The 15,142-nt window shown below is 42.7% G+C and overlaps 1 protein-coding gene across 1 annotated transcript in view; it reads left to right on the top strand.

Moving 5' to 3' along the window:
- Window positions 1-15,142, top strand: part of Tln2 (talin 2) — a 401,603-nt gene that overhangs the window by 260,992 nt on the left and 125,469 nt on the right. The window contains exons 14-19 of the mRNA XM_051197857.1: window positions 926-1,002; window positions 7,280-7,460; window positions 8,581-8,694; window positions 11,861-11,969; window positions 13,414-13,622; window positions 14,172-14,270. Of these exons, the coding sequence (XP_051053814.1) occupies window positions 926-1,002; window positions 7,280-7,460; window positions 8,581-8,694; window positions 11,861-11,969; window positions 13,414-13,622; window positions 14,172-14,270 (789 nt within the window). The remainder of the gene's footprint in view (window positions 1-925; window positions 1,003-7,279; window positions 7,461-8,580; window positions 8,695-11,860; window positions 11,970-13,413; window positions 13,623-14,171; window positions 14,271-15,142) is intronic.

The following is a 15,142-nucleotide window of genomic DNA, read 5'->3' as shown; positions in this document are numbered from 1 at the left end:
TGAATTTCCTAAACATGTCTGATTTTGCCCCAGTACATGTATGTATCTGTTACTGCTAGATAAGGAGTAGCAGTCTGGGCTCTAGTTTGATTTCCGTTGCTGCAATGAAACACTCTAACCAAAAGCAACTTAAGGAAGGAAAGTGTTTATCTGGCTTCCACTTTCATGACTATCTATCCTGGAGGAAGGTATGGGTAGCAACCTTAGTAGCAACTTGAAATCGGGCCCATTTGCTATCCTATATACAGAGCATACCATCAAAACAGGAGCTCACAGCCAAGGAAGTAGAGTCGAAATCATGGAGGATGCTGCTTGATGATTGGTGTAAGCTCATGCTCTACCATCTTCCTCATACAGTCCAGGAAATGGTACCACCCAAAATTGGTTGAGCCCTCCTAAGTCAATTGACAATTACAACATTCTCCTGTAGACATATCCACAGGTCACATTGTTCTAGGGAATTCCTCATTGTGTCAAGTTGATAGTTAAAGCTAGCTGAGACTGTCTGTACTAGTTCCTCACTATTCCTGACTTTGTTGAAGCTAAAAGTGTTCATTGTAGTTTTCATGAGTTTTCATTCTTGCCAAACAATGACACCATGTGCCATTGCAGTATATAGAAAATCAGATGTTTTAAGGCTTACCAAAATAACCCATTCAAGCATCCATATTCTGGTAGAACGTTATCAAGTGTGCCTTCCTTCTTTCTGTGTAAGCAGTGATAAACAAAGCTCAGTATATTTATATATCATGTCATGGGTTTCTGCTTTATTGGCATCATGCTTTTGCTATTCACTCATTAACGATGCAAGTACACAGAATTTGCCATAAACTTGAGTATTTTATTTGTGTCCCCTTGAAACTCGTTTCAGTGGTCCTGTGTTAAGATTTGCTGATGTTCCTTGTTGTGTCTGTTTTGCCTCCAGAAACAAAGCAAAGATAGATTTGGGCTGGAAGGAGATGAGGAGTCAACCATGTTAGAAGAGTCAGTTTCCCCAAAAAAGTAAGTATCCAGGGTACCAGGGACCCACCTCCTCCTGGGTGAGGTGGCAGTGGGTTAGATTTTTCAGTTATGGCCCGTAGATGACAGTGTGTCATACAGCCATCCTGTGTGGGCGCTGAGCATTTCGTGGGGACACCTGACACAGGGCATGGTGTCCACCTCTATCTTGAGAAGCAGTTGGTTTTCCCGGATTCTGATCTGCATTTCCAATATAAGTTTTGTGGATTGGATTCCTCCCTTAAAATCTGTAACTTGACATCTATTTGATTCTGTTCTGGGATCTCAGAGGCTGGCCATACATTAGTATGTAAAACACTAATGACAAGCTACACATCTCTCACAGTTTGTGAATCAGCAAAGAGACGGGGCACAAATTTACTCTTGGAGCTGGAGAGATGGCTCTGCAGTTTAGATCACTGACTTGTTTTCCAGAGGATCCAGGTTCAATTCCCAGCAACAACATGGCAGCTTTGCAACTGCCTGTAACCCCAGTTCCAGGAGAATCTGTCACTGGCTTCCATAGGCACTGAGTGCAAATGGTACAATGACATTCACGCATATAAAATAACACAATTATTTTAAGAAAAAGGAAAACCAAAACGTATAGAAACCATGCTCAGAGCAGATCTGAGATATATTCTTTGCCCTGATCTTTCTATCTTCAGTAGTCCTCCTATAAATCACTCTGTTATATTTGATTTTGATGACAGAATCACAAATAATGTACACAGAACATTGGCACATTTTGTTTGCTATTGGAAAGATTGTTGTTATTTTCGATTCAAAAGCGTTTTCTAGTTACTCTTTATCAATAAAAACTCATCAGGCTAAGAACTTAAATGATCAGAGAAGCAGTGGAGAATTGACCAGTGACCTCCTCTCTCTCCTTCTTGATCCAAATAGGCAGAGAGCCTCTTTAAGCGCAGCCCTACTACTTCCTGTGTCTCTCTGTCTTTCCTCAGTCCTCCCAAACCTCTATGGTTAATTTTGGTCAGCCAGTAGGTAGCTTTGCCCTCTGACTCAAAGCAAATTTTATTGGCAGGCTTGAGAACGTCAGAATGTGATCAAAATATCACACAACACCTTGGGGCTGGAAAAATAGTTTATCTGTTAATGCTCCCCTCACAGAGGACTGGAGCCAGCACTCACACTGGGCTGTTCACAAGCACACAAAACTCCATATCCAGGGGATCTGACTCACTCTTTTGGCCCCTACAGGTACCCGAACATGGCCTCGCACAGGCACCCAGACATACACACACAACACCCCTAATTAAAAAGCATCATGTGATTAAGAACTCTTAGTTCCATTTACTAGTAAGGAGATAGATTTAATAAAAAGAAGTTTCTAGTAAGTGATACTAGCTGAGGAATCCATACAGACACCCCCTCATGTTAAACAGATCTTTGTGATAACTGACTTTGTGTTCATTTTTATTCTGTGTATCCAGAATGCTGCTCACTTGATTCCAGCACAGTTTCTTATGTAAGAGAAAGGCAGCTATTGCCACCCAAAATGTGTTTCCTATAAGTACATAGGTTTGGCTAGACTGGCCATGGCATATTTGAAGGCTGTTGTATGATATGATGATAGCCTTGTCTCCTGAGTCCTTGGAATGGCCAGTGTCACCAATGGGAAAGTGTTGAGTTAGTGCTTTCCACCAGAGTGAGGTGTTTGTTCGTCAGCATACGTAGCATTTGCAAATCCCACCAGAAGAGTCCTGTAAGTATGGGGGTACAGAGTGCCAGGGCCATGCCCACCCCAGACTTTCTTTTCTACTAGTGCATCATCATGGATTTAAGTCAAGATGATCAGGAAGAATGGTCCAGGTGCTCTGATCTTTAGGTTGTCCACATCTTCACACCTGGCTGTTGGCTGAGACACCAGAAAGCAGCCTCCCAACCTCATCTCCCTGGTGTCATCTACCCTGGGCTCATCTAAAAGAATGTTTTTATTTACTCTTTACAATTTTGAACAGATACAGTCTTTACTTTGATGAGATTCGCCCCACATTACCTTCTTCCCCCAGTTTTCTGCTCTCTCTGACTCCCTCTTTTCTCAATGGATCTCCCTCCTACTCTCAGGTATTTGCTTAGTGACCTAAATTTGATTAGGGTTGCTTATGTAAGCATGGGCGTGGGGAACATGGAGAACTTGCTAGTGTCTACATGACCAAAGAAAAAAACGACTCCCCCTCCCTGTAACGAGTATGGTTTTTTCCTCCCGCCGCCCGGTCTTGTCCCGCCACCACGCTGCCAGGCCCAAATAACACACAGAGACTCTGTATTTGATACAATACTGTTGGCCCGGTTACTTGTTACTTATCGGCTAGCTCTGCCTTTAATTATTAACCCATTTCTATGTATCTTCACATGGCCTTCTCTTACCGGGGAGGCGGCTGGCGTCCAGCTCTCTCCAGACTCTCCATGCTGACTCCTCCTCACTACTTCTTCCTATTTCCTCCTTGTCTCCTAGTCCCTCCTATCTTCCTTTCCTATTGGCCAACAGTGCTTTATTATTAACCAGTATGAGAAACATATACAGAATGACATCTCCCATCATCTCCTCTTTTCTGTTTAAATAAAAAGAAGGGGTTTAACCTTAACATAGCAAAATATATAACACAACAGTTATCCAATAAGAATCACAATTAACAATATTTAGTCCATTAACATTTAGCAAGATTTGAAGAAAATATTTCATCATCTATTCTATCTTTGTGTGTCTAAAGTCTAAGTAACTTATCTTTAATCCTAACTAATGAAAACTATAACCATAACTATCTGTCTTCAACTCCTTCAAAGACCACAGAAGGATAATATATAAACTCTAGAAATGATAGAGTCAACTCACTGCCTGGTCACCCGAAGTTCTTTTGTAATCTTCCATCTTCAGCCCATAGGCCATAGTGTGTCTAGTAGACTCTTCAGCAACGCAGGAAACTTTAAACTGTCTTTTTGTATTGGCAGTTTGACAGTCACTTTTCTCTGTGTCCTGCATACTGTCTCGCAGACTCTTCCATGAAGCAGGAACTCTGTAGCAATGTCCATCTTGAATCAGCAGTCACTTTTCTGTGGGCCCTGCATGTCCAGTTTATATAGCATAAAGTCAAACAGTCCAGACAAGAGCAGTATCTTGTCCAAATGGCTAGTCTTGCCATATTGGAAGCAAACTTCATAATGCATTTCTTCGATGTCCATCTTCCTTTCTGGTGCAGGTGGTATTGCCAAGAGCAATTATGTCTCACTGTCACGAAAACCCTAAACCATTTTAAATGCCATATTCTGTAGGCCTTTGAAATGTTTGAAGAATGCCTATTCATCTCAAATACATCTCTGTATATCTAGAAAACTTAACTAACTTAACTATATCTGACTATCATAGATACTGTCTATAATCTGTATTGAATTATACATTACATTTCTAAACAATACTTAAACAAGAGGAGAAATATATATATCACAAAATTGACCTTAAATTGTATCAATAAATGAAAATCCATTCCAAAACAAAGTATTCATATCTATACCATAATTCCCTTTTTACCTTTAAAAAGAACTGGCTGTGATCATTAACCATTTATAACCAAGTCCATTTAAATGAAAACAAACATTTATAAACAATATTTGGGAATTTGGGCGTCGTTTTTTCCAAACTACTTCCTGCTGATAGGGGGCGCTGTCATGGGAATCTTGGCTGTAGTCTGCAAGGCTGCTTTGTCCAAGCTGTTTTGAATGTTGGATCGCCAGGAACTCTGTTTCAGGGGGCCTGGCTTGATCAAACCACATTAGTCTGGAAGGAATCCACAGCTTTTCATTTTCTGTGGAAACAAAAATAGAAATCCTTTTCCCCAGTAACTTGTCCTTGAACTTAAATTTTTGAGTCAAAGCATTTTTAAAATATATAAATTTAATTAATCCAGCAGCATTTCCTTTATCAGTTGTTATTTTTTCAGCAGTCAAACAATGTAGAGACAACACAATAGCATACAGTAACCAGATTCTCTCTGAGCTTTTCATCTTTACGTGCCTTTATTACTCTGTTTATTTTACTTTTATTTTTTTATTTTTTGACATAGGGTTTCACTGTGTAACTCTTATCTGTCCTGGAATTTACTCTGCATACCAGGTTTACTTTGCAAATCACAGAGATCTGCTTGCCTCTGTCTCCTGAGTGCTGGGATTAAAGGCGTGTGCTACAACACCCAGTTCCTCTTTGTCTCTTTAAAACCATTTTTTTTTCATGTCTACGTATATTTTAAAACACACTGTAAACCTTTAGAGGTTTTTCTTAATATGAATCTGTCTTTACTGTAAATCTTTATCTTTTTCTGGCCATGAGTCTTTATCTGTTAAACAACAACATTGTTAAAATGAAAGTCTTTGTTTCTGCCGCAGTTTACCAAAGATGGTGGCGGGTACTTTTACCCGCCAGCACAGAAAGCTGTGCTCACCGCCTTGGACAGCGCTGCCACCCAGAAAGCATGCTGCCGACTTGGAGATGTGGTCACTGCCATTGCCATCTCTCATACACACCAATAAATTGTTAGCAGAGTTATTTAAAAGCTGTGCGGTTTTTTGTCGTTTATGCTGAGTCAGGAACCTTCCCTTAAAGGAGTCGTGCGAATATCTGCTTGTCTCTAGCAAGTCAGAGTCCAACCGAGAAAAATGCTGTTACCAAGAAACCTTGCTTGTCTCTGTTCTTTTGTTTGTAAAACCCTTTTTTTAAGCTTCTATTAAATTTTAAGTGTAAGTAAGTTCTTACTAGCCACGTTGGGCGCCATCTGTAACGAGTATGGTTTTTTCCTCCCGCCGCCCGGTCTTGTCCCGCCACCACGCTGCCAGGCCCAAATAACACACAGAGACTCTGTATTTGATACAATACTGTTGGCCCGGTTACTTGTTACTTATCGGCTAGCTCTGCCTTTAATTATTAACCCATTTCTATGTATCTTCACATGGCCTTCTCTTACCGGGGAGGCGGCTGGCGTCCAGCTCTCTCCAGACTCTCCATGCTGACTCCTCCTCACTACTTCTTCCTATTTCCTCCTTGTCTCCTAGTCCCTCCTATCTTCCTTTCCTATTGGCCAACAGTGCTTTATTATTAACCAGTATGAGAAACATATACAGAATGACATCTCCCATCACCTCCCCAAGCGAAAGTCAACTCCCAGGAGCTCCTCAGCTAGTGACGGGACCTCATAAGACCCACTGCATGCTAGAATGCTGACAGGCTTGTTCTTGTGCAGCTGTTGTGCTCACGAGTGCAACAACAACCATGCCATACCCAGTAGCTAGCGCTTTGCTGCACTCCTCCCATCTGCTAGCTCTTTTGCACTTCCCTCTCCTCTTCCGTGATCTCTGAGCCTTGACGCCCCTGCCCAAGGGCCAAGATTATATAGATGTTCTGTTTAGGTGTGAGCACTCAACAGTTGATTATTCCCAGCCCTTAGACCTTTTAGGACTCTTCATTAACCGCCGCCCACCTCTGCTCACATTTTTGACTCTCTACAGATACCTATTGCTTAAGATGGTAATTTGTTAACAGTGGTGGAAGACTGTCTCTGCCTCTAGGTATAAAATCTCTCTTCCCTCTTCACCGCTACAGGCACACCTGGGTCCCCCAGACCCTCCCTGTGGTTTCCCCACTGAGTTCCTGAAGAACTGCCCTCCATCTAGCTCCTTACTTACACACATGCAGTCCTTTGCACTTACCACGCTTCAACCACTCATTCTAAACACCTTAAGATGGTGTGTGTTTGTGTTTGTGTTTGTGTGTGTGTGTATGTGTGTGTAACACCTAATCTCTAGTTGAAATCTTATGGAAAACATCTAAGAGTCTCTCAAGCCTCCAGAGATGACAAATACCCTCTGTGATCATTGGACTTGAACTTGTGAGACATTTTCCTTAAATTTATTTGCACATATTACCCGTCAAGCTGAGGGTAGATGCCATCTATTGCTGCCTAGACTGGAAACCTGTTAAAAAATGTTCTTTCAGTCTGATAGAACAGCATATTCCAACCTTCCCTCAGAACGTCATTATAATAGGACTGCCATGCATTTTGTCTTGAGAACAGATGAACTGTATAATACTAGAATGCTACCCACTGGAGACATTGACACTGGTCCTGAAGGAATTGGTCTCTTGTGCTTCCACTGAGCATCTCGGGGCTGCTCTTCCTTCCATGCTCACTGTGTGCTTTTTAAATGGCCTCCACTGTACCATACTGCATGTGTGTGCCTGTTTAGAACTGACCAGCCGTCTCCTCCACAGGTCTACCATCTTACAGCAGCAGTTCAACCGGACTGGGAAGGCAGAGCACGGTTCAGTGGCACTGCCAGCCGTCATGCGCTCTGGCTCCAGTGGACCTGAGACTTTCAATGTTGGCAGCATGCCCTCACCACAGCAGCAGGTCATGGTTGGACAGATGCACCGAGGGCACATGCCTCCTCTGGTGAGACTTCTAGGCCATCAGAGATGGTGACAGGTTCTATGTGGGAACCCTATGACTCACATCTAAGCCACAAGTCATCAACTGTGCATTCCTGTAATTGCTTCTTTCTAGAATCAGTGGTTGTCGAGTGAGGGACCTTGTATTTAATTACATTTTCCATTGCAATTGCAAAATATCTAACAAAAGCGACCTATGGAAAGAAGTATATATTTTGGCTAACACTTAGAGTACAGTCCATTGTGATGAAGGAGGGATTGGCAAGAGGATGAGGCTGCTAATCCCACTGTGCATCACATTAGGGAACAGAGAGCTGGGGGGTGCTGGTGCTCACTTTCATTATAACATAGTCCAGGATCCCAGCCTGTGGAATAATGCCACCCACATTTAAAGTGGATCTTCCCACCTTAGTTAACGCAAGGCAGAAATCTGTGTACCCTCAAAGATGTACCCAGAGGTTTGTTCCTTAGGTGAATTTTAAACTCTTCAAGTTGGCAATAAAGATTAACCATCATGACCCTCTTTCTGCTGTAGCCACAAAGCCCCATGCCCCTGCAGCAGCTTCAAGCTGACTGGCCCTGAGACTCTCATAAAGTGTGAGAAATGGGCCAGTCATCCTTTCTAATTCATCTGATTCAATACCACTTAGGCCTGCCTGGGAATCCCTTGCCTTTGGGCTGGTTTTGAGAATTCAAGAATATCAAAGCTTGGAAATCATTCAGCTATAAAAATATGTTGGCTATAAGTTTGGGAAGTGTCCTAAAGATGATCAAGAATCCTTACAAAACAGCCGTCTGTGTGCTGTGCGTGAGATCTTTTATCCACAGTACTCAGATCAACTGTATCCCCTGAATTCCCCTGCGAAGATGCTCGTCAGTCTTCTTGTCTGCTAATTAAGCTCTCCACACCCTTCTGATTATAAGCCCTTCACCGCAATCACCTTCGCTTTGTGTTCTATTAATATAATGTGCTATTTCTAGCCCTCAGGTTGAAATGGGAGCTAGTTCAGGTGCGTAATGAGATGTGCTCTTGACTGGGAAGGTTTAGTTTTGTTCTGTTTTTCAAGGAGGCCCTGTCAGTCCCCAGATTCTGCTCACCATCCTGTGTTCATCTGCCTTTGCAGACTTCCGCGCAGCAAGCCCTTATGGGGACCATCAACACAAGCATGCATGCTGTCCAGCAGGCTCAGGATGACCTCAGCGAGCTCGACTCACTGCCACCTCTTGGACAAGATATGGTAAATATCCATCAGAGCTTCTCATCCTGTGTCTCTGTCGTGGCTCACAATAAGGTTACATGCTCTGTCTTGTTTCTGCTGGATGAAGCTGTCTCCAGCTAGCTGATAAAGAAATCTGTGTCTTGGTATGTGTCCGGTCTTTGATTCTCTATCGCACTTCATAGGAAAAGACAACTGCTGTGCTGAGCATAGGATCCATTGATCCAAACTCTTGTATTCACTGGCTGTGTGAATCTGGGCATCTCACCCCTTCAAGCCTTTCCCCTGTCATCTGTAAATAGGGCTGATGGAAAGGGATGGTGATTCAATTATTAGCATTCACTTAGCATCTACTAAGAGCTCAACTCAGGCAGCTGGCTTTGTCATTTTAAATACTGCCAGTAGCTCTCAGATTTCCATACACAATGGGATCTTATGGATGGCTTGTTAAAACTTATCTCTGAGCCTGAGCAATCATCTTCACTTATGTTCTGTTCTTAGCATCTGTTTTTGATCTACTGGGTATGGGGTGGAGCCTATGAATGTGTATTTCCGACACATTCCTAGGGATACTGGCTGAGTGCAGTGTTTTGCTGACCCCAGGGGTTAGCTCCAGTACTACTGAGCCTTGTTCCAGGGTGAGGCGATGAGCACTGAGGCCTTCCAGTAGCTGCTGCACAAAATCAGCTAATGCCTCACACTTCAAGACATAGTTTTCAGGACAGCAGCATTGACAGCACCCAAGTTCTTAGGAGAGAAGCAGCACCCTCTGTCACTGTGCCTGATAGCCAGCTGTCCCTGTGATTTGTTGGCATGCTAAATTTTGCAAAGCTCCGACTAGCAAGCTTGCTCCCTGCCACCTTCTTCTTCCTCCTCTCCTTACTCTATATCCAAACCACCTGCAGAGCATCACAAATAAATCTCAGGTTACACAAATCAGTGTCACTGTGCACAGACCTGGGCATCAGAGCCACTTTGCTTGGTTTGTTTGTTTTCCTTCCTCTTCCTGATGGGCAGTCACAGTGAGAAACTCCTGCTGCAAGATAGACTGATGACCTTGCAGGGGCCAGAACCGAGATGCATTCTACAGCCTCAACCTGTCTAGTGGGATCACTTTTTCAAAGTTGTCCCTGAATGCTCTTTTCCATCTCTGTACTGCTGTGTGTGGAGGTTGCTACTGCCCTCTGTACCAATCCTGTCAACTCCCTGAATTCCTCATACATTTTACTCAGGGAACTTGAGAGTGGAAATAAATAGTGGAATCCCTATCCAGAACAATTTCGAGACCAAGCTTTAAAATATGTGGTGGTGCCTTTCCCAATTCATCAATTTTTGAAGAAGTAGAATGCACTAAGATAATATGTGATTCCCCTGAGCCTAGATCAGTGTCTTACTTGCAGAGTCATCATTGTCAATATAAATCATTTGTTAAGTGAGCCCTGAAATGTTAGAAAATATAGTTTATTAGCAGGCATATCCAAACTTTGGACACAAGTAAAGTTATAAAACAATACTAATAAATCACACATATAAATCTCATACTGTTTTAAGTAAATTTACATTTTTGTATTAGGCTACATTCATAGCTACCCTCAGCCACTTGTAACCCACAGTCTTCAAGACAGGCACACCTGAATGGTTGAAACAAAATACAAGAGTTAGGAATGCCTTTTGAGTCTCTAGAGTAGGAGAAAGGTAAGACCCCAGGACCTGGGTATAATTTGCCATTGTCCTGTCAACCTGGAAGAGGTAAAGCAGGCCAAGAGGAAGCACCTCAGCCCATCTTCTCAGGCATACTAGGAAAAATGTCACCTGCACATGGCTGTGATACTTGGTTTTCTTCATGATAGTTCATGTCATTTCAATAGGAAAGAATCTGGTATTGGTCAAGAACCCTTGTGAGCTGAAACGCCCAAGGTCTAACTCTATTGCCTACAAAAGCAAAGTGAAGATTACCATCAAGTGTTAGTATTAGTGTACTTACAGTTATTGTGAGACATTGATTTTTTATTAGCTTATCTACATATAATAATGGGTTTCATTGTAAAATTTTATGCATATATATGTATATGTGTGTATATATATATATATGTGTGTATATATCTATATATATACACACACACATAATAGCCTTTGATCATATTTACCCCATTGCCCTCTCTTATTTTCTGATACTCCTATTGAGCCTATGCATTCCTCATTCATCTTGTTTGTTGTTATTGTTGTATGAACCAGTGAAATTAATTAGGGTTACTTATAGGAGCATGGGTGAGAACTTATATATGGGAACGTGTGCTACGTATTGATATCAATACTACTAAAGAAAATGTCTCTTCTTCTCCCAGTAGCCATTAAGTACCTGTCCTCAGTGTGGGGCAAGGCCTTATGAGTCTCTCCAGCCTCCCCTAGACCCAGTCTTGTACAGACCTTTTTCAATTAGTCTAACTGCTGGAAGTTCCAAGAGGGTCATGGCCATGTCACATGGCCCAGATGACTTGTCTTACTTTTCTATTGCTGTGACACCATGACCAAATAAACTTATAAAAGAAGGCATTTATATAGGCTTATAGTTTCAGAGGGTCAGAGTCCATGATGGAGTGAAGGCCTGGTGCAAGAAAAAGTTGAAATCTCCATCTTAATCTTCAAGTAGGAGGCAGATAAAGGCTTGTTTCAGTCTTCTGAAACCTCTAAGCCAACTCCTGGTGAAACACGCTCTCCAACAAGGCCACACTGTCTAATATTTTCCAAACAGTTCTACCAACCTTCAAACGTGAACCTATGGGTGCATTCTCATTCAAACCACCACACTACTCTCCAGCTTCTACATTTTCTCCTTCCCCTTGTCTGTGATGTTTCCTGGATGTGGGAGGAAGTGATATAGCTGACCTTTGACTCCTCCTTCTCTGTCGTTTTCTCCTAGATTTAGCCATATCATTTTATTTTTCCTAAAAGTTGTAAACTTTTTTTAAATTGCCATAGAAGATACAGAGAATTTATAGACCTTTCAATATCTCTGGACACACAAGAAACCTGTTCAGGATGTTGTGTAAGATGACTCCGGCATGATCAATGCTGACCCAGGCAGGAGAGTGCAATCAAATTCTGGTCTCATTCTATGGCTCAACTTCTCTGGTCTCCTGGGCAATTCAGTGTTATGATTATTTCATTCCATTGTCTTGTTTTACAGGCATCTAGGGTATGGGTTCAGAACAAAGTGGATGAATCCAAACATGAAATCCACTCTCAAGTCGATGCTATCACAGCTGGGACAGCCTCAGTTGTCAACCTCACAGCTGGTAAGTCCCTGGGTGATTTGTCATTGTGTGTGTGTGTGTGTGTGTGTGTGTGTGTGTGTGTGTGTATTCATTCTGTCATTGAAGCAACAGATTGCTATACTGTGAGAAGACAGTCTACTTTTCAGACATCTGGCCTAATTTAGGCATTTGCTCCAAATGATCCGAAAGAAATATAAGGAGCATCAAATTCCTTTTTGTTGATATGGTACATCATTAAAAAGCACTTACTTAGTGCTCATTGTCCATCAGCATTTGAAGATACTTAAAAGTCTTTGAGGCCAGTTTCTCCTGTGGAAAGTTTAGGGTGTACACTTGCCAAGCATCTATCCTTTGCCTGTCTTGTCCAGTAATTGTCCCTTCTGGGGTAGCCTGGCTCACACCCTCACACCGTCTGGTGAAAGCCAGGAAATACCTAGGCTTCTGTCTGCAGTGTACCAGTATTTCAGGAATAGAGTGACCCCCCCCCAAGCTGGGTTTAATGCATGCTTTGGAATTTGGAGAGAGAGAGAGAGAGAGAGAAGCAGGGAGACAGAGAGATAGAGAGACAGAGAAAGAAGGTGTATAGAGGGGCCCCTGCCTTTTAAAGGGGTGTAGCTATAAGGACATAGACGATGATGTTGTCAGGACCTTGAGCAGGTCAGAGTACTACTGCCTGAGTACAACTGCATGTACAACTGAGTACAACTGAAACTCTGCATGTAGTTCAGGCTAGCTCGCTATAAGGCCTCAATTTCCCCAGCATTGGGATTACAAGCTTATACCGTCATGCCTAGTTCTTTTTTTCTTTTTAATGTAGATTCTGGGGATTGTATTTGCAAGGAAAATACTTTGCTGACTGAGCTGTCTCCCTAGTCTGCCTTGGAACTTTAGGTTTTTATTTTAATTTTTAGTTACATTTACTCCTCAGTTTGGGGTGGGGTTACACGTGTGTGCCACAGTACACATGGGGAGATCAGAGGTCAGCTTTCTGGCGTTAGATCTCTCCTTCCATCATTCAGATTGTAAGGAACCAATATGGGTCATCAGACTTGGCAAGCATCTTATCTGTTGAGCCTTCTCAGTGACCTCTATTTTGAAATTATATATATTTGAGAATTTCATTCCGGAGTACACTGTATTTTAATTATTTTCACCCACCCCCAGACACTCCCAACTCTCCCTACTGCCCCCTCTCAAGACCCTTTGCTTTGGAAATTTAAAGGAATCTTTTTCACTGTCTCAGTATGTGAGAGCTCCAGGTGAGAGGACCTTATTGAAGCCACTTGGGTGTCCAATTCACTGAGTTTCTCAGAAGTCTATATTTGATACCTGCGGGATGGTGGAGCATGGGTTCTTGCCAATGATAGTTTTGAGAAAGTCTCATCAGAACTGCTTACCTACTACCAAGCTAGCCTCTCCTCATCCAATACCACTCCACTGTGATCTTGGTCCTTCTCTGTCTTAGGTGACCCTGCTGACACTGACTACACAGCTGTGGGCTGTGCAATCACTACAATCTCTTCCAACCTGACTGAAATGTCCAAGGGTGTAAAGTTGCTGGCAGCCCTCATGGACGATGATGTAGGCAGCGGAGAAGACCTTCTCAGAGCTGCCAGGACCCTCGCCGGGGCTGTGTCTGATTTGTTGAAGGCCGTGCAGCCTACCTCTGGAGAGGTGAGCCCTAAGGACACATAGTCACATTCAGATGAGACACCTGCATCCCTTCAGGTCCTCAGAGCCCTGGCTTCTTGAAAGTATTCTGCTGCCCATTCTTCTTGCAGCAAAATACCACAGGGTAGCATTGAGTGTTGTTGAAATAAGTCAGATCATGTGGTTCAACTTTTGGGGAGGGCTGTGCTCCTAGTAGGAAGCCTTCCCAACAAGGGTGTTTAATTAGATGCAGCTTGTTACCCAACCCCCATGATTAGTACACAAAAGGCATACATAGAGGTTTGCAAATGAATTTCTATACATACCAGCTTTGATCTAATTGTGCAAGACCAATTCATTGGAAATTTCAAGCACATCTGCCTGTTAACCAGTTGATGAGCATGTCCTTGCATCGATCTCACCAGGATTTTTTTTCCTATCTGGCATACAACCCAAGATCTTAATTTGTATGTGGGAGGAACTGATCTTGTGATTCCTCGCTATACTGGTGTGTGGTGAGACATAGGAAGAAATTCATTTTCTTTCCAACCAAATCATGTTATCTGTTTGTAGCCTCGACAGACGGTTTTGACTGCTGCTGGGAGCATCGGCCAAGCCAGTGGTGATCTCCTGAGACAGATTGGAGAGAATGAGACGGATGAGCGATTCCAAGTAAGATGTCTGCGGCTTCCCAGTCTTGGAAAGGATTCTGAGTGATGAGTCTGACCTTGCTGGGAGGATGTATTGGAATACAAGCCCGGACTTCCTGAGGCTGTTGAGAATAAGATCAAAGGATATGATTTGAGTAGTGAGGTCTTTTAGTGTCAGTTAATGTGTATGCTTTTAATGGAAAAACTCAGGTCACTTATATATTATCCTCTAAAATACTCACTTAGCCTTGCTAGTTGTTCATCAGTTATCCACAAAAAGTGGATAAAGTAATCGTGGATCCCTTTCTGTTGGCTACCCAGCCTCCATTCCACCATTCTCAGCAAGTCTTGTTTTATTTTGTGGGCAATGGGTTCTAATGGCCTCATTCTTTTTGTCATTGATGTTTTCTTTTTGTGTGGGGATGTATGTGCACATGTGTGTGGAAGTGGGAGGTCAGCCTCTGATGTCACTTCTCAGGATGCTTTTCGCCTTCGTTTTTGGTTTTGAGATAAAGTTTCTCGCTAAGACCTGGGAAGTGTTGATTCAGCCAGGCTGGCCAGCAGTCAAGGCCCAGAGATCTGCCTGCCTGGGTCTCCCCAGAACTGCATGTACCACCATGCCCACTGAGCTGTATTTCTTGAACTCTGGCCTTGCTTTCTAAAAGATGTCTTCTGAATGACCATATTTTTAAAAGTAGGATCTGGGTATTTAACTGAGGCTAACCCACCACACACGTGATGACTGCATTAAGCACTTGCTATGCAGTGAAGCCATGTACTATGCAGCACCCCAGCTGAGAAATCATTTTTGTGACCCTTACTTTTCAACACTGAAGTCTTATACTGATTGTCCTCTGCTGAGCAGCTGTTGCTGTTTGCAGCTGGATTGAGTCA

This window comes from Phodopus roborovskii, unplaced genomic scaffold (assembly GCF_943737965.1).
Source record: "Phodopus roborovskii unplaced genomic scaffold, PHOROB, whole genome shotgun sequence".
NCBI classification, from domain to species: Eukaryota; Metazoa; Chordata; class Mammalia; order Rodentia; family Cricetidae; genus Phodopus; species Phodopus roborovskii.
Note: the sequence above shows the minus strand (reverse complement) of the source record. Positions and strands in the feature narration are given on the sequence as shown.